Source organism: Thamnophis elegans, chromosome 2 (genome assembly GCF_009769535.1).
Source record: "Thamnophis elegans isolate rThaEle1 chromosome 2, rThaEle1.pri, whole genome shotgun sequence".
NCBI classification, from domain to species: domain Eukaryota; kingdom Metazoa; phylum Chordata; class Lepidosauria; order Squamata; family Colubridae; genus Thamnophis; species Thamnophis elegans.
In genome coordinates this window covers 106,653,691-106,681,109 of record NC_045542.1, presented here as the reverse complement: position 1 = coordinate 106,681,109, position 27,419 = coordinate 106,653,691, and the positions used below count along the sequence as shown (strand labels likewise).

General features: G+C 37.1%; 1 protein-coding gene across 1 annotated transcript in view; it reads left to right on the top strand.

Moving 5' to 3' along the window:
- The first annotated feature begins 5,024 nt into the window (after positions 1–5,024).
- Positions 5,025–27,419, top strand: part of LOC116503094 (store-operated calcium entry regulator STIMATE-like) — a 32,094-nt gene continuing 9,699 nt past the window's right edge. Inside the window, exons 1-4 of the mRNA XM_032209271.1 lie at positions 5,025–5,346; positions 16,124–16,172; positions 17,807–17,902; positions 19,657–19,778. Coding sequence (XP_032065162.1) covers positions 5,145–5,346; positions 16,124–16,172; positions 17,807–17,902; positions 19,657–19,778 — 469 coding nt within the window. The 5' untranslated portion in view covers positions 5,025–5,144. The remainder of the gene's footprint in view (positions 5,347–16,123; positions 16,173–17,806; positions 17,903–19,656; positions 19,779–27,419) is intronic.

Sequence of the window (27,419 nt, the reverse complement as noted above, 5' to 3'; positions counted from 1 at the left end):
TTGAATAGGGGGCGATTTACAGTCCCTCACACTGTTGGGGGGGGGGACAGGCTGGCTGGGTGGGCATGGCTAGGTGTTCATGTGACTGGGTGGGCGTGGCCAATTTAGCAGTCCATTTTGCCTTTGTCCTTACTTACTCAACCCAAGGAATCTATTTACTTAAGATTCTCCCCCCCCCCCCCCCCCAGGGAAAAAAAGCACAAACTTTCTTGCCACTTGCCTAACTTTATTACAACAACAGCTTCAGGCTCCTTAAAATAGGCCGTTAAAAAAAGAATAAAACAAATAGGATTTCCTTCAAAATAACTCCTGATCATAGGTTTCAGATGACCCCACAATAAACCAGACTGAAAACTGCACCAATTAAGACTGCAACTAAAACCCCCAAGATCGGCATTGGGAGACATTGGAAGGCGGTGAGAATCAACACACACACACAGCCTCCAATGGTGAATTAATGAGGGATAATGGTCCCTCAGACAGTTGGAGGCCGGACTATACTTTGAAAAAAACATGAACAAATTTCTATGAACACTGCACATATCTCTATTTGTAGTGCAAAAAAAAACATGAAATAATACAATATTTAAAATGAACAATTTTTTATATATTTTTTTCATTTTTAATTTAAAACAAATACACATCCTTCTTTACATGCTTTACATGATCCAAGCAGTGCAGCTTTTTGCATTTGACTGATGGTGATTTTAGCAATAGCAATAGCAGTTAGACTTATATACCGCTTCATAGGGCTTTCAGCCCTCTCTAAGCGGTTTACAATCAGCATATTGCCCCCAACAACAATCTGGGTCCTCATTTTACCCACCTCGGAAGGATGGAAGGCTGAGTCAACCCTGAGCCGGTGAGATTTGAACAGCCGAACTGCAGAACTGCAGTCAGCTGAAGTAGCCTGCAGTGCTGCATTTAACCACTGCGCCACCTCGGCTCTAATTTTGTCAATTTTTAACTGTTTTAAATGTAATTCCAGTACTTTTGGAATAGCATCCAAAATTACCACTGGAATTCCCACTGCTGGTTTGTGCCATAATCGTTGAATTTCAATTTTTAAGTCCTGGTATTTCGCGATTTTTTCATGTTCCTTCTCGGCGACCCTGCTATCACCTGGTATTGCGATTGTAACCTTATTTTTCTCAACCAGTGTGATGTCTGGTGTATTATGCGCCAGTATTTTGTCCGTTTGTATACGGAAATCCCATAAGATCTTGACCATCTGATTTTCGGTGACTTTTTCAGGCTTATGTTCCCACCAGTTTGTTGTTGTTTTAATATTATAATTTTTGCACAAATTCCAGTGGATCATTTGTGCTACTGAATTATGCCGCAATTTATAATCAGTCTGCGTGATTTTTTACAGCAGCTGAGTATGTGATCAAGAGTTTCATCAACTTGACAAGGATGTCTTGTCACTTATATAAATTGAGGTTGAGAGGTGCTTTTTTTCCTGGAAAAAACACATTGAAAGCAAGTAAAGCCCAAACCTACAGACAGATGCTATTTGTGTGAGGTTAACAGCTTTTTTATACTAATAAGCATTCTAGTTTTCCAGAGTTCTTCCCCTGTGCTAATAGTGTAGTGTAGTGTAGTGTAGTGATGCTATACTATTTCCTGAAAAACAATGAATGAGATAAATTTGGATTAATGTTACATCATATATAAATTTAAGAGCAATGATACAGTCATAAAAGTGGAGAGGATATTTTTATATTGCATTCGAAACTATTAACACTGGGCAGAGGCTCTATGTATCCCATATTAGCACTTGCTCACTAGACGTTGGTTCTAATTCTAATATTCTTTTGAGCAACTTGTAGGACAATACGTTGCTTTTATCCAGTTAAATATAAAAGTTCAACAAATCACTGTTTTGACTTGTGCAAACCTGTAACACAAATCATTACATTTGAAACTTCAGATAAATGGGATAGATTTAAAACAGGCATTGGTTGTGTATAAAACGTGTTCTTTTACTTGCAACCCTAATATAGATTTGAAATACATCAGGATCTTGTCATGGCCACACAAGCAAACCTCAGTTTGTACAATGGACCATCTGTTTTTGCATCAACTTTTTCCTATTTAGTTTGACCACAACATTTCAGAAGAAGAGAAATAAGAGAACAGCATTCAGTTCTAACAGCATTCAGTCTGCAAAGAAACACTTCTGTCACAAATGTTAATTTTCAAAAACCAATATTGTTGCTTTCAGTATAAATACCACATTTCAACAAAGTTTTGGTAGAACAATCCTTCCCATCTAGGTTTCTGTGTTTAGTTTTGAAAACTATTAGAAAGCTAATCCTGGCTTCAAAACTGCATAATTTCATTGAGGTGTAGCCTCGGGTATCTGTTCAGCAAAGCCCATCTGGCCAAAGGATATCTCAGAATTTGACAATGGAATCTAATACTGAATCTGGTGCACAAGATGAGTGACAAAAATAGAATAGGATATCTTGTTTCAAAATAACATTTTGTGTAGTTTACATTTAGGCAATTTTCTGGGATACTATTAGCAGCTATTAAAGAGCTATCATTTCTGATCTAAGTCTGTTGAAAAACTCCAGGGGACTGATAGAACTCTGTTCTGTCCTTTGGTTTTTCTTTCTAACTAAAGCTAGATCTTTTCTTTATTTTTGCAGCTTATTTATTTTATAACTACATTACTGAAGGCCTCCTGTAGTACTGCTTCCAAAGTTATCCTCTTATTATGGGGAGGGAAGGGTGGCCATTGTTCAGTGTTCAGTTACAATGTGTCCAGAACTACCATGTTTCCCCAAAAATAATATGGGGTCTTATTTTCTTTTGACCCCTGAAATAAGCACTTGGCCTTATTTTTGGGAAGCTCTTATTATTGTTGAGGTGCAGAAGGCAGCAAGCGTAATCACCTCATGGCTCCTGCTGTGTTGCAATATTTTCAGGAAGGGCTTATTTTAGCGCATGCGCTCAAAAGCACAATTGGGCTTATCATCTGGGGAGGTCTTATTTTCAGGAAAACAGGGTATCACATGCATTCTTATCTTCTACATGAGAAATTTTATTTCTATAATACAGATTATTCATTATTTACCATGATGCTTCTGTGGGATGTTTTTGATGTCTCCATCTAAACCCTAGAATTGCCTAAAATATTCATCCAAGTATTAACAAGGCTAGATTAGCTTTCAAATTGTGCTGTCCCTGCCAAGACTAATTCATTTTTAAGGTGTTAGTCTTGTAATCCATGTCTCATCAACTTTTGCAACCATGCAGCATGTTCTCACATTAGCCCAAAACTGTATACTAGACCCCTATAAATGTATCGGGGAGGAAAGATACTTTTTTCTGCAAAACCTGTATTGCATGATTCCTTGTAATATTAATATACATTAGCCAAGGATGCTGAAATAGTCTCCAATGCCACTTTTATGTATCTTGAGGACCAAAGTCATCTATAAATAAAAAGTGATCTTGGACTCCACTGAATTTCCTTACTCCATTCTTCACACACTTCTGCCCCTCTTTCTGGCAAAGATAACCAGTTGCAGGCACCTTGCCACACTTAACAATGTGGGCAGCTAAGAAAACCCCTCCCCCATAGCTTGCCTGAGGCTCTGAATGGGAAATCTCTGATGCCCACATTAAGGAGAGAGCTTTCCATAGACCCCAGCCCCTGAAGCCTACCAAGAAATGCTTTGACTACACAAATTGCCTTGAAAATACCAGAGTGAGGAAAAGAAATGCAATAGTGGAATACTTAAGAAGAGTTGAAAAGGTTCAGATAGTCCTCCTTTCCTTTTTTAGGGCAGGAGAGCTTGGAGGTTATTCTGTTAGAAATTCATATTAGAAATTCCTTGCCCTAAAAAAGGGAAGGAGGAATATTTCAATCTTTTCAGCTCTGTTTTCAATTCCACACATACACAAATATACCTTGGAATATGCTAATATTTGCTTGAGAGCCACTTTGGTTAGTGGTTAGGACACCAGGTAGAAACAAGATGGCAATGAGTTCTAGTCCCACCTTGGCACAAAGCCAGCTGTGTGACCTTGGCCCAGTCACTTTCTCTCAGCTCTAGAAGAGAGACAATGACAAACCACTTCTGAAAAACTGCAAGGACTTGTCTAGGTAGTTTTCGAAAATCGGACAGGAATGAACGAAAAAAAATAGCTCATTAACACAAAAGCTTATCCGAGATATCTGGGTTCTTGCATTGGTCATCTGCAGCTCGTCTTGGTACCTAGAACTTAACGAAAGCAACGGTATTACCTTACATTTGAGTGCAAAATATGCAGAATATATTGAGTCTTCAGAAAAGACACGTGTAGGCTTCCACGGTTAGCCATACAAAATATATACGTGTCAATACAGGCACAGCCATTCGTAATATATACCTGAAATCGTTGCCCTAAAAAAAACCCTAATATCCGAAATAAAAATCGAGCTTCCAATTCTTATCCGTAGGTGGAATTGCATTCATAGTATTAAACACCCATAGCAACAATTAAATTCCGTTTTCCACCCTTCAGCTCTGCCGCGGTCTGCCTTCTCTTGACCGGTTTTTAAATCCGTGTCCTCAAAAGAAAATCCCCAAAGAGCTGCACAGGCGTGCCGGGATTCAGCGGCTTAACTGCGTCCGTCTTTTCGCCGGTCACGAACGCCTTAAGGCAAACGAAGGTTTGCTTGGAGGAAACCCCGCTAGAAACAGAAGACACGCAAGCGCAGAAGCAGGGCCGCCGTCGAAGCCCGGCTCTTCTCCTGCACCAAGCATGGGAACCCCTTAAACTCCGCATTCAACGAAGCGCGCAGCCCCGCAGGCTCTTTAACCTCCGTGGCTCTGCCCGCCCTCCTCAGTGAGCCACACGAAAAGACGCACTCACGGGCAGGTTTCTCCCCTTAAGCCACGCCCCAGAGCCGTCCAACGAGCCAATCCTGGATCGGGTACGTCACGTGGCGGCGGTGCCGTGACGCGTGGGGAACTCCTCCTCCCCCACCCCCCTTTCCCCAGCAGCAGCAGCCGCCGCCGCCGCCGCCGCCGCCGCCGCCGCCGCCTGCCCAGGAAGTGCCGCGGAGCATATGAGCGCGCCTGGCTTTTACGGCTCGCTTCCCAGCCGCCGCGCGCGCACCTGCCGCGCGCCGCGCTGAGTGGGCCATGGGGGGCTCCCTTGCCCCCAACGGCTCCCTGGCTGTCACGCCCAAGCTGGACCCTCAGCGGAGCGGCGGCGCTTCTTCCTCCGCCTCCACGTTGAGGTCCGGGCCGGAAGACCGCGGCTGCAAGAACGGAGCACTGATGAACAACTTCGGCATATTCCTGCAGGGGCTCCTGGGGGTTGTGGCCTTCAGCCTCCTCCTGCGTGAGTCCTCCGTCCGGCCCCGCGTCTCTCTCTCTCTCCCCCTGTTGTTGGAGTCGCTGCTCTGGCCTCTGGCGGGCCACCGCCTCCCTGCTCCGCTTCAGTCACCGCTCCAGCCTTTGCCTCCCCGCTTTCTGATTCTGCTGCTCGCAGCCTCTACCCCCGGTGCCTACCGCTGCACTGCTCCCTTAGTGAGGTCGTGACCCGCCCCTGTCTCTGGGTTTCGTTCCTCGTTCTCGAACGGCCGGCCCTAAGAGGGATAGGCCGGCTTTCCGGTGGTTTTTCCCTGTGCCGAGCGGGGAGCTGCTGGGCTTTGTTCGGCTCTGCGCGTCCCCTTCCTCTTCTCTGCTCTGGAAAAGGCTCGGTCATGCTTTGCACGCCAGTAGTCTGGCGGCTGGCAATACTGTATGTGAAGAACCAAGTGTGCTTTGGAAGGAGGCTCTTTCTCTTCATTCCTGGGACACCTACCTGCTTGCGCTGTTGGGCTCTAGATGTAGAACCGTAGATGTAGATATAGGTATTTTCGGGTGGTGGGGAGGTCCTTGGGTTTCTGAGCTTGTTTTCTTGCAGAGGTTTCATGACCCTAGCTAGGTAACATCATCAGGGCTAGTAAGGAATTCTGTTTGCTATCAGTTTATATTCTGGCGTCTTGCATGTCTGGCTGGGTGGGGGTGCTTTTAAGGATTCTTCCTTGGGGTGTTTACTGATGGCTCTGGCAGTTTCTTGATTGGGGTATTGTTTACTTGATTGCTGGTCTGAAGTTAACCTTGGAGTTAATTGTCTGTGCTGATCTGAGCGCTGATTACTGGTGAAGAGGTGTTGGGGTCTCTTTTTTATTGGTGCTGGTTGATTATCTCTTTTGCATAGTCTATAGATGTTGTTGATATCTATAAGCATATTGATGGCTGATTTGTCAGTGTGTCAGGCTTCTAGAAATTCCCCGGCATTTTTGGATTTGGCCTGGTGTAGGCTTGTCACATTTTCCTTTGTACCTAATAAGTATCCTTTGCCATTGTCTGGGGTGGGGGAACTGCAAAAAGAAATTGTAATCGGAAATATTTTGAAAGCACTGCATTGCCAAGACCAGACTGGTTCACTGGATTTAAATATTTGCCCCAAACAAACTGATGTTACTCTTTTCACTCAGCTAATATATTTGGAAATACTGGCTGGTAGAACTTCTGTATTTAATCGCTGTATTTACATTCTGGTATGAATAATTGTGAATATGTTTGACATAGTTTATAAGAAAGACTTGCTGGATATGGCGCTTTGATTGGCAATACTGTTTCATTTTCAGTTTAAGGATGATCATGCATGACTTTTGGAAGTGTGTTACTCTGTACATAGGCTGTTTAAAATCTGCTGGAATATGGAATATGGCTATATTCTAATATTCTGCCATGTTAGTTTCTGATCTCTTGGGCTTATTTGGAAAGTTATCATAAAAGCTAACACTTGAATTCATGTCTTCTTTTTTAGAAACATTTTTAGAGGTTTTTTTTGTTTCAGAGGTTTTCAGCTTAGCAGAATGATTCATGTTTGAAAATTCTTTAAGTGATTTTATGGTTTATACTAGTCCTAGAGCAGCAGCTTTTAACTTTCTGTTTGGGTCTGAGTTATGAATAGTCAGTATAAAGTGGAAAATCATTTACAGCTAGTCCTAAACTTACAACAGTTCGTTTAATGACCATTCAAAGTTACAACATCACTGAAAAAAGTAATTTATGACCATTTTTCACACTTACGACCATTGCAGGATCCCAAAGTCAATGGAGAAGCCAGATTCACTTAACAAACATGTAACTAATTTAACAACTGCTGTGATTCACTTAACAACTGTGGAAAGAAATGTCATACAATAGAACAAAACTCACTTAACAAATATCTCGCTTAGCAGCATAAATTTTGGGCTCGATTGTCGAGGACCTAAAGTTACTGAAGTTTTATTTTGTGTGTTTGTAGTTTTATAAAGCTTATAAGAAAAAGTATATAAAGTATTTTGAAGAATATTTGTTGTCTCTTGCATCTGCTTTTTATTTGCATAACCTGATTTACAAGCAGCAAAACTATAACTGATCACATATGAGCATATATCATTACTTAGGCTTTCAGTCACTACATATGGCTGGATTTTGCACCATGACATCACTATGCATGTTTTGTCATCTCTTACAGTCTCAGTTTCTTACAGATACCTATGATGTCATTAATAAAATGTAACACGTCCTGTAAAGAATTCTGTTTTTAATTATGCAACATTCCTAAATTTAGAATTAACTTGAAAATTATTGGGTTTTATAGTAAAATGTTACAGTACAAAATGTTTCTGTTCAATGTTCCAGTCATCCACAGTCATTCTCCCTATCAAGAACTCCATGATTAATGAGAATGCTTAGTCATGAACATGGTCTTTTTTAAATCTCAGTTTCTTTGGATTTTAACCATTTCTCAATTTTTCATGAATAGTACTACCATTACATAAATCCTGAGATTATTGTTACTCAACGTAAACATACATAGCTTTCTTGATTTATTCTAGACATTCTTTTTAAGGATTTTTTTTCAAAAAGTTATTTGTAGTCTACAGTAGTTCCTTCAAACAGGCAATACCTCTGGAACATATAGCTCTAGCCATTTTCCCTACGTAAGTGCTGTTACTTGAAATAGTGAATTAGATTTATGGTGATGATTTTTAATTTTCAAATTTCAGATGAGAATATTGTTTTTAAAAAGGTCATTTATGGACATATTTATAAAATACAACAATAGGCATAGTGTATTTTTAATGATGGATAAAGATAGGTTGTAAGTTGAATTATTGCTATAGACTTCGAAAAGACAATAAGAGAAATGATATAGTTTCTATTAATTTTCTGAAAGAGAAAACCATTCATATTGATTGAACTTTGAGGGGTTATTTTTAAGTTTTTTAAAGAAATGTATAATGACCATGGACAGCTCCTCCAATATAAATCAGTATTTATTTTATTAGAGATGTTACTTTTTTTACCAGAAGATTCTGGTTTAAGGATAAAGAATCAATGGCTAATAAATATTTTCTTTTCAAAAATCTATATTCAGAAATATAACTCTTTACTAGTAAATCCATCTTTTCATTAGTTTTACAATTTGTAAAACAAGCCAGATGAGGCATTTGTTTAAAAATTATCCTCTAGGTGGCTATTAGTATGCAGATTTTAGGCTCCTTATCTCAGAAGTTGTCTCTTTAAATCAAAATGTAAATATGTATATTTCCTCATGAACTCTTAAGCATATTTCCCCCTTTAGTGATAAAATTGTACAACTCTATTTGCCATGCTATTACTATTTGCTCTGTATGCTTCATACCCATACCTATTCTTATGCACTATTACTTAGGCTTTGTCTATTCAGGTGTGTTGCTCCCTGGTATGTAGGAGCTTACTGCAACTCTACACAGGTCATTTAGAAATGAATCTCACCAATTTCAATGAGACCTGCTTCTCCCAGCTAATAGGATTACACATCTCTTTCATCTGAAAGGAGAATGTGGATGCTCTAAGATTAAATACATGGGAGGAAGGGGTCAAAAAACAATGTACCACTTAGCAATGGCAGTTCTGGTTGACATTATAACAAGACACAGAGATAGGAGTCTTGGACAGACTTAATCATAGCTTCAGCTGGGAAATATGACCATCCTAGACCAAGCAAAGTTCAAAAACACTACAGATTCTTGGATGCCTGGACCTATATACCATTCAAAAGAGATAATAAGCTACAAAGACGAGAACATATCTTCATCAGCCATCAACACCCAAATGAGCAGAGATTAACACCAATATTAGACCAACAATCAAGAAGCAGATCCCAATGAAGGAACTGCCAAACAAGCTAACAATAAACAGCCAACCAAATGAAAATTGAAAAATGAATCTGGAAAAATAAAAACTGAAGCCTTCCCATTCATGCTTTAGAGCTGTTAGGTATTGTTAGGTAACAATAAAGAATTACCTTTACCCCCTTCCTTTCCTATAAAATAAGTGTACTGAATCCTTCTAAATCACCTCCTTTCTTCCTATTAACTGAGTTTTCTCAGTTCAGAAGGCAGCAGTGAAAACAAATCAAATTCTGTGAGTAGAAATGGAGACTTTCTGAATTACTAACTAGTTATCTCTGATCAATAAATAAACTCAACTAGTATGCCATAATTGACCTAATGGCTGAAGAGTCCTGATGCATGTTACAGGAAACATAATGTTCCAAGTAAAGAAATTATCCAAGAAATAAGCTTTTATGTTTCATGACTATTACTTTTTAGCATCCTGGAGACTTTTACTTTCGTAACTAACATTAGCTTTTGCTAGAAGTGTTGCAGACTGATATCCCTTAGATTTTTTTTCAGATTGCTGTTATTTATGAAGCAATATCATAAATAAAATATTGTCATTCTTCCCTTTCAGAAAGAAATGGGATTTCTTTCCATTCTCCTGTAATACTTTTCTACTTTTACAGGTTCAACTTCGTCTACTGGCAAATATAAATTTCATTGCACTACTTTAAACCTATCCAGTACTGCATGCATTTGGCACTGGGGGCCAAGTATGTAATATAAGTTTGTTCCAGGGCAGTGTGTCTTTGTGCTAAGCAAAAGAATGGAGATAAGACAGTTGTCCTCTTTCAGAAAATAAAAACAGCTGAATCTGAGAAAGGAAATTTATTGTGCATTTATTGATTTATATTAAGTTATAGTAGAGTAAGTAGACTTGAAGTGTGAAATGTTTTGCATAAATGTGGACTTAAAATGTTGCTGAATGCACTAAAAATGATGCAGGGTAGAAGTAAAACATGCAATTAAATGCTCAGCACTGAGGAGAGAATAAGACAAGAATCTGCAGTGTTCCTTAGCTGTTTAATGTATTTGATGGGTAAATACGTCAAGAGTAATTGTGATGGCATTAGAGCTGTATAGGTTGAATACATGAATTTTGTAAATTAATATATCAATAACCAAAGTAATTGCGTTATAAATGATGTGCATGATTGCAAATAATACATGAACTGTGAAAAACGAATGCAAGTACATATTTTCCTTGATGAAAGATTCTCTAAATGCTTAAACAGATGGAGAAACTTTATGACATGGAAATTTTGATAGTATGTGGTCTATTGAAAGCAATGAAAGTTTGTCAGTGGCTGTGTATAAAAAGCATGTTTCTGCCCAATTTATTATGCAAAAGCAAGGATGGGTAAATTAAGAAAAACAAAAAAGTCAGTGGCATGAATGCATCAGAAATGTGAAAGCAGTGTGTATAGTGAAACAACATGAGGTAGGGGTCAAGGATAAACAATTGCTAGATAAATGTGGACAGAGTGGGAAAGGCGGTTAATCACTATGAAAGAGAGATCTGAAGTAATTTGGTCATATAGAACAGCACCCACCCACCCGCCCCAAATCTTTTGGCCACCAGACACCAGTTCTGTGGACACCATTTTTTTCACCGACAAGAGAGGGCATGATTTCGTGTGCTGCCTGCATCCTGCGGATGAGGCTTCACTTGTTTGCGTGGCCCAGTTTCTGGCATCTCACAGATCATGGGGATTGGGGACCTTGATATAGAAGAGATATATGAGGATTAAACTAAAAACAAATAGATGAAAACTGCAAAGGCTGGGAGGAAGGAGAACTGGTGAGTTGTGATTGGATGGAATAGACAAAATCCTCAAGAAGAGAAAAGTGAGAAGTTTAAAGAATAAAAAGCAGTATATGAAATGCTTTATGTGCATGGTGGAATCAAAAATAGTGCTATTTTATTGATAATTTCACTTTTTTGTAAGTTTCTGCATTATACTCTCACACATCCATTGCCAAAGTGCTTTCTTCAAAACAGAATCTTCCAGATCCATTTTATATATTCTAGTCAGAGAACTACCCAGGAGATAAAACAACCAAGTTCAGAGAGCACCAAGGACTCCACAGATCCTTCTTTCCTTTCTTTGGAAGTTCACAAAAGCTCTGTGTGTATGTGATTAGTACAAACCCTTGTTTAAAAGTCTTCATTATAGTAGAAACCTGAGAAAACTTACTATGAGTTTTACGAACTTGCTTACTATGCGTTTATAGATTTGCTACAAAAACATATAAACAGAATTTGCACATATATGGGAAACAGTTTCTTTCATTATATTTTTTTACTTTTTAATGTGAGATTTAGATTAGAATGTCTTTTGGTTTTTTGTAAATTATTATATATATTTGTTCATGCAGTCTGCAAAATATTGGGCACTTATATTATTACTGATACCAAATATAGGTAATCCTCAACTTATGACCAAAATTGACTCCAGAATTGATGCTGCTAAGTGAGACATCTGTTCATTGAATTTTGTCCCATTTTATAACCATTCTTGCCACAGTTGTTAAGTGTATCACTGGAGTTGTTAAATTAATATCATGGTTGTTAAATGGCTTTCCATTGATCTTGCTTGTCAGAAGGTCACAAAAGCTGACCACATGGTCTTAGGACACTGCAATCGTCATAAATATGAATCAGTTGCCAAGGATCTGAATTTTGATCACATGACCATGGGGATGCTACAATGGTCATAAGTGTGAAAACCAGTCATAAGTCACATTTTGGTGCCATTGTAACTTCAAACGGTCACTAAACAAATCATTGGAAATTGAAAACTACCTGTATACCTGTATGGAAAAACATGGTTACTAGGTTTCCTAAATTTGATTTTCTGAAAGTCTACATATTACATTAAACTTTTCACCAGTTGGCATGATCTGACTTCCAGTCCTTCCTGATCCTGTAGTACCATGTTTCCCCGAAAATAAGAGAGGGTCTTATTTTCTTTTGACCCTAGAAATAAGGGCTTGGCCTTATTTTCGGGGAGGTCTTATTATTTTTCAGGTGCAGGAGGCAGGATGGGTGGGTGTGTGTGTTAGGGATCTCTCTCTCTCTCTCTCTCTCTCTCTCACACACACACACACACACACACACACACACACACCAACCATCCTTTCCTTGGGAGCCCTGCACAGAAGCAGAGAAGGCTTTGGATAGAGCATTGGGGGGAGGTGTGTCTGCGCTGAGATCCCAAAGAAAGAACGATTGCCAGGAAAAGGGGGGGGGGTTGCCTCTTATCCTGTTCTGAGTCTGTGCTGAGCTTCAGGACAGGTAAGAGGAAGAAAAATCTCCCCATCCGATGTTCAAGCCATTTGCAAAAATGCTCCATTCCGAGCCTTGAATGCTGCAATCCTGGAATATGCTGAAGGCTCGAAATGGGGCGTTTTTGCAAATGGCTTGAACATAGGATGGGAAGATTTTCCTTCCTCTTACCTGTCCTGAAGCTCAGCACAGACTTGTTACGTGGACGGAATTGCCTGCTGTGACTGTCACCATTAGATAAGGAGGGCATGAAGCATGTGGGTTGTGTTGGTTGGCCTCCGGCTTCTTTTGCAGCTGCAACTGGCTGTAAAAGCGACCAGCAGAGGCCTGAGTGGCACTCTGAATCAGCTGTTTTGTGAATGTGGTAGCTCAGCTGATCCGATTAAGGGGCTGAGAAGCCCTGAGGTGACCGGGGAAGGGAAGTTTTGGCTAAACCTACCCCTTCACTAGGGCTTATTTTGGGGGAGGGCTTATATTTTTGCCCACCTCAAAAATCTGGCATGGCCTTATTTTCAAGGCATGTCTTATTTTCAGGGAAACATGGTATATGGTCATTTTATCTTAACCCTTCAAATTCTGTGGTTTTGAATTGTAGGGTATTTGATCATAGGAAAATGATTTACTAAAAGGAAAATTCTAAAATTCTTGCTTATTTATGTAGAATATAAGATTAAATGCTCTAAATAAATTGTGAGCTTTTAAGACGATGCTGTGTTTTGAGTTAGAAGTTATTCCATGCTTGGGGAAAATTATGTCCCAAAATTTAGTTCATATAACTAAATAAAACTCAAATTTCAACTGTGTGTTTTCCTTAATTTCACTCCTTCTTATAACTAATTTCTTTCCTTTTTTCCTGCTTCTTCTTTTCCTTCTTCTCTTCCTCCTCTTTCAGATGATCAGTTTTGCGCTAAGATGCCACATGCCCTATATTTGCTTGTTTTGGATTTTTGGAGAAACTTCCTCTGTATGAGTAGTAGTTATGCTTGACAACAAAGGTTTTTTTAAAAAAAATCCAGGAAAAATTTGCCTAATCAGATGATCAATGAGTTGTTTATGCTTGTTGAGCACCTGTATTCTTTAGCTTGCTTTATTTGTGAGATAGATAATGAAAGGTATTGATTAGGATTGGTGTGAAGCAACGTTGTGGAAAAAATATATTAATGGTTGCAGATGTCATTTCTAGGCCTGCCAGGCAGAATTCATTCAGGTATTGTAATTATCTATGTTGAGACTTGGGAGGACACATCCCTGAAAAATATAAATTTGAGAATTCCTAAAGGGATATAAATTGAAAGTATAGAAAGATTGTCTCATCAGATGTGAAGAGGCTGTTAAAACTAGATTTGGGTTGAGCAAGAACTGCTTTAAGGAAAGGAAAGCAGACGATTTAACACCCTTTCCACATCAGGATTATTTATTTCTTTTTCCTAATATCAGTGGTAAAATGACAACAGTCTCCATCTCCCCCTCTTCTTACTGCCGCCTAAGCTCTGATGCAGCCATTAATAGGGCTCTGAGAGTATGTGCTAGGGAAGAGAAGAAAACACATTCCCTTGCTAGAAATCAGCTGCAGGGAGATGGAAGCCCATTGTTCATCTATATAAATGCACAAACTCACACACATTGTTGGTTTTCCCAAGTAGAAGTTATTGGAGAACTCGAATTTACTCAGGAAAAATTGCCTGGACTGGACAATAGCCAGCCATAAGTTCTATAGTGTTGAATCCAGGGCCTGACCAAAACTTTATATGGTCTCAATGGAGAAAAAGAGTTTTAGTTTATACACTTAAGCTTTAAATCAGGATGCATTTGGATGACCTTGGATGGAAATTGTGCTTTTCAAGTAAAACTAAAAAATAAACCACAGCAAAAATGGATTTTTGTTTATTCGGGTTCCCCTAACTTGTTACAACAGACAAAGTGTAATGCTAAGTAGAATATTGGCAAAAGACCAATACATTACTATGCTCATTTTCTAAGCTTGAAACATTGATTTATTGCTGTCATTAAAACCCTTTCAAAGTTAAACTGATTATGAAGCTCCTTAGATTTAGAAAAAAGTGTTTCAGAATTTGCTGAGGGATATCATTTCTAAGCAATTCATTTTTTCTTTCAAATATTTGGAATATTATGTGGAAATAATAAGGCAAGAGGCTGGAAATATGCTTACATATTTAAACTTTTTTTCCCTTATAATAAGAATCATGAGTGTTCCAGTCATAATAAAGTGAAGGTCAATCCACTATTTGATTTTGGTGGCAAATCGATGACAGAAGAATCAAGACTGCAAGAATTTGGATGATGTAAGGGGCAATCTGAAGAATACAGAATAAAATGGCTTTATTTTGGACTATACATTGTCCAATATATGAGATGAATGAGATGAATGACTGGAGATATTAGATAAATCTTCTATTTTCTGCATGATGTATAAGAAATGAGACCTTCTGTAGTTTAATTTGATTTTCTTTTCTTTTCTTCTTACCCCTATGATTATCTTTGTTTATAAGTTATCTTGCGTTTTGTTATCTTGCCAAAGTTTCGCATTTTCAGAATGCAGTGTTGATATTCTTAAAAGTTAAAAAATTTGATTTTCTTTTCTTTTCTTCTTACCCCTATGATTATCTTTGTTTATAAGTTATCTTGCGTTTTGTTATCTTGCCAAAGTTTCGCATTTTCAGAATGCAGTGTTGATATTCTTAAAAGTGCTGTTTGAACTGCATCTCTCTGAGAGCCAGGTTGGTGTACAGTAGGGGTGGAGAACTATGGCCCCTTTAGGACCTGTGGTCTTCAACTCCCAGAATTCCTGAGCCAGCCAGCCAGCTCAGGAATTCTGGGAATTGAAGTCCACAGATCATACAGGGACCATACTTCCCCTCTCCTGGTGTACAATACTGATTAAGGCATCCAGCTAGGAACTGGTAGACTAGTCCCACCTTAGGCACAAAGCCAGCTGTGGTTTTGGAGTAGTCACTTTCTGTCAGCCCTAGGAAGGAGAAATGGCAAACCACATCTGAAAAACCCTGCAAAGAAAACTGCAGGAACCTTTCTTGGAGAACTGAATATGATTGAATGGGGTAAAGGTGTGTGTGTGTGTGTGTGTGTGTGTGTGTGTGTGTGTGTGCGCGCGCGCGCGCTATTTTTTTTACTAGTTTAGGCATTGGCTTTAAAGATAAATGGTCATGTTAGTTGAAATAATAACCACACTGCTAATTGTTTGCTGAGGTTTTTCTTATCACCTTCTAATGTATTTATTGTCAATTTGCTTTAAATAGTTTTCTTCAGTTGTTTTCAGTTGCATGAAATTCCTCATTTCTTTTAATAGAATGATTAATGTCTTACCCTACCCTAGATGAGCCATGGGACTGGTTTTAAAGTGGTTCTGTTTATTGAATTGCAGATTGTAAGAGACAAGGGCGAAAGAAAGTGTGCATTAACAATAACACACCTGGGTTTAATTACTAACAGAATCTTTGTATTGAGTACCATTATCATTTTACGAATGTCCTTAAACCTTAGACGCCAATCTGCAATAGTGGAATATACCATTGTTGCATATAGATTCCATCTGGGTGGAAGACTAGTTGATAGCCTACTAATAGTTGCTAATTTTCTTTCAGTGAAACGCTTCAGAGAACCAAAGCATGAAAGACGTCCTTGGAGAATTTGGTAAATGTCTACTCTTTTTGCTGGCTGGGAGTAATTCATTATAAAAGATGTAATATGACAATGATGTATATAAATATTAACACAACTCTTTCTTTTGTAAAAGATCTTGCTAAAATGTAGGAGTAGCAGTTATACTCTGTAAGTAATAGAGACTTAAGATTATATTATTGGCAATATAGATTCCAGTTTTTGTTCAGTCATCTATTTGCAACAATATTTTTGAATTGTCTTGTTCCCAAAAGGCCACTGAAAGTGTCATTACTTTTCATAATTCAGTAAGGCTCTTTATTGCTAAACCTAAAGCATATATATTTAATAAATAAATAAAATGTCATACTTTTTCCTGGTGGCAATTCTACAACAAGCTTATGAAGCATAAGATCCACGAGAACTTCCATAATAGGGAGTCCTCATTTAAATAGCTGTCATTCAGTGACCATTCAAAATCTGGAGGGCACTAAATGAAGGGATTTGTAACATATGCCTGAAGTTAGGCTATATTGATATATATCAAAGCCACCTGATTGTAATCTGAGCACAATTCTTTTACATGTTGCCAAGGGTCCCACTATCATATGATGGCTATTTGCAGCCTTCCCTGTCAGCTTTCCCAAAAAGTCAATGGAGAAACCAGAAGGGAAAGTCCATCCTGAAATCCAAGCAGGATCTTGGCACAGAATGTTTGCAGCATGGGGTATTTGCAGCCAGCCCCCAGAAACCAGAGGGGCTTCTCTTTCTCTGGGGGCTGGCTGCAAATGCTCTATGCCAGGGCTATCAAATCCCGACCCATGGGCCGGATGCGTCACATGCTGGCCATGCCCACACCTAGATTAGCGAAGGGGGGAGGAAGTCCCGATACATCACGTGATACTGCCATGATGATGTGACTTTGACACCTCTGCTCAATGCCAAAGTCCTGCTTGGATTTCAGAACAAAACTTTTAGTCAGCTTCTTTGAGAGCAAAAGGGCTGCCTCCCAAAAGATTATGGTCCTGTGTAGGACTGAATCCCTTTGGCAGACAGCACTTTTATTCTGTTCATTTAATGACCTAGGAGATTGCTTAATGATTGAAACCAAGAGGTTTGAACCAAGCAGTCATGTGACATCTCACTTAATGTCTGCTTCACTCAGTAACTGAAGATTCTGGTCTCAATTGTGGATGTAAATTGAGAACTACCTGTATGGTACATTTATTATTTGTACGATGTTCAGTACATTTGTTAAAAATAGGTTTTAGTCTAACCCATTTAAATTCGCCCATGTTCTAGAATAATGAGATGCATATTTTATTCAAATGTTTGATTACTGTCAATTGCTGTTGTGGTCTAATGATGCTAGCCCTTTCACTCAAAGAATTTGCAAGATTTCAGAAGTGAACTATTTAAAGAGAAATTTGTCTTGATTCCAAAAAGCCATTAAATGTTTTGCAATCTTTAAAATATCAGTATTTTGCTCTCTCAAAGCTAAACCTGAAACGCCATAACTCTTCTTGCCCCTTATTCTAAAATAAAACTGTAACATCAGCCATGTTTATGGATGAGGGGGGAGGTTCAAGAGATATAAATTATAACTATATAAATTAAAATATGCAGTCGATTATTCAATTTGATGTCTAAAAACTTAATTTTTGTAGGTTTTTGGATACTTCCAAACAAGCCATAGGGATGATGTTCATCCATTTTGCCAATGTATATTTATCAGACCTTACTGAAGAGGATCCCTGTTCACTGTAAGTGGAGAAAAATCTTACCGAAGTTCCGCTAACAAGAATGCCAAGATATGCACCAAGTTTTATTTTTCAAAATTAGTATATTGTTATCTTAGAAGTACTGGCTAGACCTGATATGGGACTAAAAATATCTCTTCTTGAATCCTGAAGACAATAATCAATGATACTGTGTCACTTGAATTCTTTAATCCTCCTTGTCTTCTTTTTTCTTCCAAATGTTTTACTTTTGTAGTCATGGTTGACTAGTGCTCTCTGGAAAGACTTTTGGGACTTTTCTCCCTGTTCACCAGCTCTTAATACATTTTTCTTTGTTACCCCAGAGCCAACTTTTCCTTCATCTCTCTGGATGATGTTTTGGGGTGCAGGAGCCCTGCCCTATTGAATTTAAGAGTCTCCAGGCTCTGAAATATAGCAAGTAGCTGATACTTGTCATGATAGTTGGCATTTGTTTAGCTAACCTTAGCTAATTTTATTAAAACTAAAGCTGAACAAGGTTATACCTGATTGGTTCTTTGATGGGGGTCCATAAAATCCCCCGACTTTTATGCTAGATTGGAAAATTTAAAAAAAACCCAATTTGAAATGAAGTTAGTGGTAATCTGTTTTCATATTTTTGCTAATATAAAATCACCCAAACTCAAGAAAACTTTTACCATTTATGTTTAGCCTGACATTCAAATCAAATTGATAAAAATGTCCAGAATATCTATAGAAAAGCATTTTCTTCTATTGCTTTGATGCTGTAATTGATGAATAAATTAAAATTAAAACAGTATACTACATTCCATTGTCAAGTGACATAAACAGTACCACAAAAACTGACTAACATGCAGTCAACTGTGAAGCAATTGTCCACTTTTCTATTAGCTGAAGCAATAGTGACCTCTGCTGGCCTTTACATGTAATAATTGCTCAGATTATTCTAGCTACTCAGTCTTGTTTATAGGCTTTTATATCCTAATAACGGGTTTTTTTTTAAAGAAAAATAAAGCATTGTATTTTTCTTCTGTGCTGTATTTTATGTACTCAAGCATTTGCAAATCAATTAAATAGCAATTTTGGTTGTGGTATTTTTAAACTACTGCTGCTTGAAAGAGCTCAGGATGGTGCACAGTTTCCTCTCCAATTTTTACTCATGCAGTTGCTGCACGTGGTAGGTTATCTAATCAGCTTTATGGCTGAGCAGGGTTTTGAATATAGGTTGTCCTGACCCTACTGCAACAATGAATATGTCATACTTTCCTCTCTGTGTATTCATGCTATGCTAAAAACTGTGTTTAAAAATATTATTGCTTCAGCTTTAAATGAGGCAGAGAATAATATCTGTTTATATATTAGCTGCTACAGTTTTTATATTAAAACAAAAATGCTCAGATTGACTTCCTTTTTCAATTAGGCCATTTCCATCTCCTTTTTTTTTTGCTGCCTCAGTTTTATAACTTAATGAAGTATATATTAAAAATCCTTAGTAGCTGATCCTGCTACCACAGCTGTACGAATGACCTAAAAGAATAATATGCTGTAGGTTACCTTCTAATTCTATACTAAAATTGATGTTCTTTACCTGTATACATAGAAGTGCCATTATTATTATTGACTTGTTTTTATTGCTCAGACTGGAAAATGGGAGTGTATTTTCAGAAGCTGAAAATAAATGTTGATAGATGAAGATTTAAATCATCAAAGCTACACAATTTACAAAAATCAATTTTTAAATTTGTGTGTTTTTCTGTGTCCCTCTTGTGTCCCTTCAGATACCTTATCAATTTTCTGCTAGACGCCACCTTAGGAATGCTGGTAATTTATGCTGGTGTCCGAGCAGTAAGCAGTGTTGTTGAACGACAGCAATGGGAATCTCTTCGTTTTGGTGAATATGGTAAAAAAAAATATTACTTTTTGAAATAATTATTTAGGTCGCATTTAGGTTTCAAATATAGGGATTGGCAAATTTATCTGTAATTGGTATTTTGAGCTAAAGGTATTTGAGCACTATAAATGACCAAATCTTAAAATATATGAAGTTCCCGACATTCTATTTAACAGTTCTTTATGCTTTGTCCAAGTCTGATGAGCCAGTGCAAATATTTTTTTCTAATTTCTAGTTTTTAAACTTGAGAACTTTATTAGATACTTCTTTCTTTTTCTTCTCCGTTCTCTGATGACTATTGATAGCAAGGATAATAATACTATCACTATATGTGGCATAAGAAAGAGCAAGTTTCAAGGTGATATGAACATTTTTGCAGCATAAAATATTTTAATGTCTAACCATAAAACTAAATTGAATTTTTTATTAACCATCTCCGAAATACCCTTGCAAGTCACTAAGGGCTAACGTAATATGCCTGTTTCCCAGCCAAGCTTTTAATCTTGAACGTGCATATTTGTACCCTACTTATTGTGTAAAGGTAAGCACTTGTTTGTTATAAAATTAAATCAGAATGAATGAGATGGATTCTTTAGCATGCATGGTTCAAGTGTAGCAACATAGTTGGAACTAGAAACTCCATCACTAAGCAAAGTGGTCACTACCGTATTTTTCGGAGTATAAAACGCACCAGTGTATAAGACGCACCAAGATTTTGAAGAGGCAATTTTTTTAAAAAAAATTTGCACTCTGCAGAACTCCCCAAAACAGCCCGTTTTTCACGAAAACAGGCCCGTTTTTTTTTTCCCAAAAGAAGAGCATGGATAGCCTTTAGGACACTTGTAGAGTGCTCCTAGGGAGTGGGGGGCCAAAAACAACAAAAAATGGTCCATTTTTTGATTTTCTTTGCAAAAGTGGGCCTGTTTTTTGTCATAAAAAGGACAGGCCTAGCCTTTAGGAGGCTTATAGATGGGGGGGGGGGACAAAATTGAGCAAAAAACATCCTGCTTTTCACTCATTTCTGCCCTCCCCAGCCCCCAGGAGTACTCTGGAAGCCGCCTAAAGGCTGTGCTCGGCCATTTTGGTGAAGGGGGCCGGGTTTCAGGAAGCAAAAAATGCAGTATTCAGTATATAAAATACACCCAGATATTCAGCCTCTTTTTTGAGGGACAAAGGTGAGTCTTACACTCCAAAAAATACGATAAGTAAAAAACCATATAACCATGATTATCCTTTATGGATTGAAACTGAGAATACTAATCAGTTCACACTAATAGCTTTTGTTTGCCTCCTATCTACTCCCTTGCCCTTTGTAATGCTCACTCTGGCATTAGAATTATTAGCAAAAAGAGAATTAAAGTTTGTATTTACATTCATTGAAGAGGAAAGGATTATTATAGAGCAAGTAGGCAAACAATGGGGCCTACATATCAAAAGCAATGTGTTGGCGTTGACAATTGCAAGTATGATATGCTAATAGCCCAGTATATTACCATTGTTTGCCTGCTTACTCCCTTGTAATCCCTTTCTCTCCGATCTCTCTGGTCTGCAAGGAGAGGAAAAGAAAAATAATAGTTCAGACACAAGACATTGTGTACTGACTAGAATGATGAGCCTGTGACTGAAGGGCACTGCCAATGTCATGAATGTGGACATTGGTTGTATTTTTTCAGCACTGTCATAACTTCAAACAGATGCGAATGAGACAGTTGGTAAGCAACCTGTCAAAATCTGCTAGTCATATCTGTTGGAAAGGAATACGTATAAAAGTATGACTAATTTAATAGTATCCAATGAGAGAATTAGTGGAAGATAGAAAGATATAATATTCCGTATGTGGGATACATTTTTATATGGTAGGGCCAATTTTAGGGGAAATTGGGCATGGAAGAAAAGGGAAAGAAGCTAAAGTGAAACAGTTGCAGGAATAGAAATTGCAAGTCCTATGAACAGTACTAACCAAACAAGCTCTCATAGAACAAATAGAAAGTAGGTATAAGGAAGGAAAATGTGGAAGTTGCTTTGAATACAGTGAAATACAGTGAAATCTATTGTATTTCGAAGTGGCATAGAAATGTGTAGAGTTATGCTGATAGAAAGTATGAAGAAGGATGCTTTTGGAAAGATGAAATGGAAGAAGCTATGGAGGGGAGAAGAGTGTTCAAGAAAATGGTGCTGCAGAGTAAAATATTGCATAATATATAGAAAGAGAAAAGGGCATTTACAAAAAATGCAACTAAACAGAACTGGGATTAAAAGAGGCAAAGATATTGCAGTGACATTTATGGAAATTATTTTGGAAATGGGCGAAAAAGGTTAAACATGGAAGTCTACCAGAATGAATGGAATCAAAAATAAAAGTGATTAAATAATTCAACATAAAACTGAAATGAGTGATTGCTGAAAGAAGTATTTTATAGATTTGTAGGGGACTAATAGTAATATATCAAAAATGGAATTGAAACAAATAGTATAAATTATAGAATCCAAGGAAAAAAAAATCAGTAACAATGTTAAAAAGACTTAAGAGTGCAAATATAGATGGCACTGCTGGAGAAATGTTAAAAGTTGGATGTGATTTGTATATATACTTTTCAGCTTGTTTAAGATGTGTGTGAAATTTCTAATTTAAAATTATAGCTGCCATTCAGTAGTGCAGGGTTGGCTGAGATATGACAATTTATTTTAAGAATGCTTAACGGAATGTCTAACTTCATTTTTTTTTTAAATCCATGAAACGTAACAGCCTTCTTTGGAAAGCATCCTCACTATTTTTTAAATGGTTTGCCAGAAAGCAACAGTAAAATTGTCAAGAACAGGCATTTTCCTTTTTCAACTCCTTTTCAACTCCTAAAAAACATTTTCAAATAATTATGGCATATTTGGAAGACTTTTGTTCAGGAAAATATTCCAACTAGTTATACATGACAATTAGTCATGGTAACTATATATCACTTCCTGTGTCATAGAGAATATGTCTTTCATTTCTGAGGAATGTAAGAAAGGAAGCCTTAGTGTGCTACTAGTCTTACCATGGCATCTGCCTGGTGAATGTGACAATAGGATGCCAGAATGATTCTTAAGTTCATGTAATGTTAATTGCAATTTTCTGTTTTCTTGAACATATTCCAGCTATAATGTAGAAATGTAGCTATTGAGTATATATTCATTGTTTGGATTTTCCATACAGATATAAGACACTGAAGAGTAGGGAAGAACATTAGGAATTCTATGAGGATTTGGCCTTAAATGACGTAAATGTTGTATCAACTTTTGTGTGTTCAGAACAGTCCTGAAAATTCAAGTGTAGTGAATCAAATTAAATTCAACAAAACAGTCATTACTCCAGAAAACAGTATGGTTTCCTGTGCAGGATAAGCGATACTGCCAGTAACTGATCCCCATTTATTTTACAGTAGAAGGGAACGTCATGTGTTTTTTTTAATTGAATAATCCCCAAGATTTTTTTTAAAAAAGCAAACTAAAAATAGTTTTAAGCAGTCTATCAAGATAGCTTTTTTCTCAAAGAGACAACCTTTAAAGAATAATGATATTCAGGCAACTTCATTTGCCAACCTTGTTAGTCTTCTACAGCCAAAAAATTATAAAAAAAGGATCGTGCAGCATTTAAGAAGCTAACAAATTTATTTTTCCAAAAATAATAGAGCACATTTAGCAGTAGTGAAGTTAAAAGGTCAAAATGTAGTTGAAATGCTATTTAAAACCAAAACACTTCATTTTTTTGCTTTCTTTTTCAGCCTTCCTATCTAACATTTAATGTTACTAGCTGTCCTGAGTGATGCTTGTATATTAGAAAAGCAATATATAAAATGTTATATAAATCAAGTAACACCCTTATTTTATTTACACATAAATGCCTTATAATTTGATAAAATTTGTTTTTACAAACACAGATTTTATTTTAAGAGGCAATGTTCAGTTTGATAATTCAAAAATAATAGTACAAGTAGTGTTCTACTATTGTTTTGTATTATATTTCTTTGGCTTGAATTGGTGTGGGTGTTATCTGTAAGCCTCCCTCTTGACACCCAATGTTGTTCTAGCTGCCTTCAGGGTGTGGCAATTGTGGAAGACACATAGGATGATAGCAATGTGCTGTCCTTCTCCTTATTTTTCTTTTCTGGTAAGATAGGGACCCTTGTAAGGTTATAAAGTGAAAGGTTGGGTTGAGAGAGCACAGAGAGGGACTGGTATCTCACTGAATGCTTCTTTGCAAGGCAGAAATACAGGAACAATTTGAGCATGTCAAATATAAGTAGGGCTGGGTCTGAAATATTGGTTTTCCTAATGCCAGTTACGTGATTATCTGATACAGTGATGGAAAATGATAGCAAGAGGAGAGCCTGAAATAAGTTAGTGGTCAGGGCATAGAATGTTTTATTTTGTATGTATGAATAATAAAACCAGCATTTGCTTGTCTCAACATTAACGTAATGAAACATCTTTAACCTTCCTTTAATTTTCAGATTGTTTGTCATCCATGAGCTCATCTGTTTTCCTGCACATAGAACTTGTTCCCTAGTGATTCAGTGTTTGTTGTTATTTCTGGACAATAACTCATTTCTCAGACTGAAAGCCCATTGGCATATAAGTTTCATTTGCCAGTCTCAAGAAGAGAGTTGATACCATAACATATGCAAGATATTACAGCAGGTTAAGTTGCACTTGAGCAGACTTTGTCAGGTATTTGGGCTTTTGGAGAAATGCTGCTCTTTTAATTGTAGAGAAGATTATTTCAAAATAGAGCAACACTACCTGGGTTGAAAATGCACGCTTGTGAAATATAACCAATTCTATTTTGGTTCATTGTAAATGCAATTCTATAAAGGTCACACAGCCCAAGCACAAGTTAAAGCTTTTACATTTTCTAACCTTACCCAGATTTTACCCTCACTTTAACAGTTTAATCATACAGTAACATAGCATTTCATTTTATTGCAGTTAACTGTTAGTTAATTTGAATTTGAAATAGATCCATCAGCACTGGTTAGAATCAGTAATGGTTTCACAACTCTGGAAGATGGCTGCACACAATCCTCTTAAGTCTCTCCCAAACTGACAAGGATGCTTAAAAGAGTGGGAGAGTGTCATTTCTGTTCTCAATAGCCACACTTACCTTTAAAGTAAAAAGCAGTTTTGTAATCTGGTTTCTTAATCCACTGTTAGTCAGCGGAGGTGTTAGTAGCCAATTTAGTTGCCCTGTGCAGAACATGTATTCTATAAACAGTCAACCGACTATAAAACTGTGCAGATTGAACATCAATTTCTATGCGTTACTTGGATTGTCTCATTTTGCATTTTATTTGGTTTTCAATCTCAGAAAATGATTTTCAAGCCCTTCCTCCTATTCCTAATTTCAAAATATACTTTACGTTGATTGCTATATATCTCCATCCACTTTTGCATAGTTTTGCAATAGGAAGGATGGGGAGGCATAAGTGTGTGTTTCTGTCATGATAGAGTTCAATCTGATGAATCTAATTTTTGCTTTGGCTTTCCAGCCTATTTAATACTAGTCTAGTAGGGGAATCCCAGCAGAAAGAGGAATACATATTGCAGAAAGAGAAAAGGACTTTCAGTATTAACCATTCTTACAGTTTTAAAAAGTAAAGTTGGTATGCAAATACTGAAATAATTTATTTTAACTTTTTCATCTCTAAGGACCATAATAAACTCCGGTGTGTTTTACAAATAAGATAGTGATGTACCAGGAGGCATAAATTAACAAAATGGCAAGAGTAACAGATTCAGTTACCAAGATTTAATTTTTTTAGACTTATCTTTAAACTTAACTTTTCCTAAAGAAAAGAAAATTATTTCTTTTGTTCTACTTAACACTGAAATTCTTTTAGTTTGCCCAATGTGCTTTTGGGCATGTGAAATTAAGGCAAACTGAAGATAAAAAGGATCACAGGGAAATGTGAAACTTTTTTGTCTGTTTTATTATCAAGGCAATTTCCGTGTAGACCTATAATACAGAGGTGTCCAACCTTAGCAACTTTAAGACTTGTGGACTTCAACTCTCAGAGTTCTGGCAGTTGAAGTCCACAAGTCTAAAAGTTTCCATGGTTGGAGACCTCTGCTGTAGTGTGAATCATGTTTAATTTTCAAAGGTGGAGCCTAGTTGTTTTGCTGTGTTTTCAGTGATAGGATATGCTTCAGAAGTTGATGTACATTCTAATTCAGTCCATACTTTTTTGGAAATTGGGTCCCATTGAGTTCAGTGAAATTACAATTGGGAAATTCCTGGAAATATTGTAGCTTTAATTTAACCACCCATCATTTCTACAAAAATGATAATACCAAACTGGTACCTCCTAATACGCGTCACTAACCACACCTTCAGAGGATGAAATGCAAAGGGCAGCACTTGCTATAAAGACAATAATTGTGCCTTTCTTTGTACAAGAGTTGCCTGGCTACTGTTTGGACTGTAGAGGAGTCCAAATTTTTTGGAAATAGTTTTGTAAACTTTCCAGCCTAGTGAGCATCCTGATGAGCATCAACAAGCATCAACAATTATATTTTGGAAATCCTCAAAAATATCCTTTGTTCAAACCATGACACACTTCTACATACATGTGTTGTCAACATCAGACAGTAAATACCCGGAACCCTGCTCTTCAAATAAAGTAGAACTCCTCGTCATTGATTCTAGAGACACCTAGCTCTAATTCCCCTTTCAAATGAACTGATAACCCTAAAGATTCAGATACTTTGGCCACCCACAGATATGTAGCTTTAGATCATTATCAATCAAGTATAATGCTTTTGGCTTCTTTGTTTAACTGTATTCTCTTTATCTAGCTTTAGGACTTATATGAAAAACAGGTCACATTTTAGATCCTATTTATGCAGAAATATTGAAAACATTCAAAAACTTTTTAAGTACCACTATATACCACTTTATAATTAACTTTTATCTAATAGTCTAAATGGGTTTAGAAAGGGAAATGCAGGTTTATTTACTAACTTTTATCAGAAATTAATGAAATGCTTAAGTATTATGTAGCACAGATATAAATATTATAAACATCAACACTAGCTAGTAAACTATCTGGAGTATGTCTTTTAAAGCTTCTCCAGAAAAGGAAATGGCTGAGATCCATTTTGCATTACAGGTGTTTAAAAGTATTTGATTTTCCATTGCTTAGTTCTCAAGTTGAGTTCTGTGTCTACATTTGAAGGGTGTTAGAAAAAAAATTGTCAACAGTAGTTGATGTGTAGATCTGATGCCATTATAATTAACTTATAATATAGTAAATTGCATTTGCAAAGATTTAAATTTTCTCTTGTTGCTGATGCCGTGTTTCTTCTCTTGATTCTTCTCAACTACCCGAGTCCTCAGCCAGATATTTTTACAGATTTTATTTGAAGTTTAGACAACACAATTTTATAGGGTTTTTTAATTGTTCAATGATTAAAATCACCAAATATTGTACAATGATTTCAGCTATTTTTTAAAATAGTTACAATTCAGCAATCTTTTATATAGAATATCAAATACACTTGAAGAGATACAGACACAAAAAATCTTAAATGGTATTACAAAACATTTTCTAAGAACTTTAAGAATATTCAAGATTGAATATTTGTCTAATTCAAATATTAAGGCAAGTTTTGAATAGC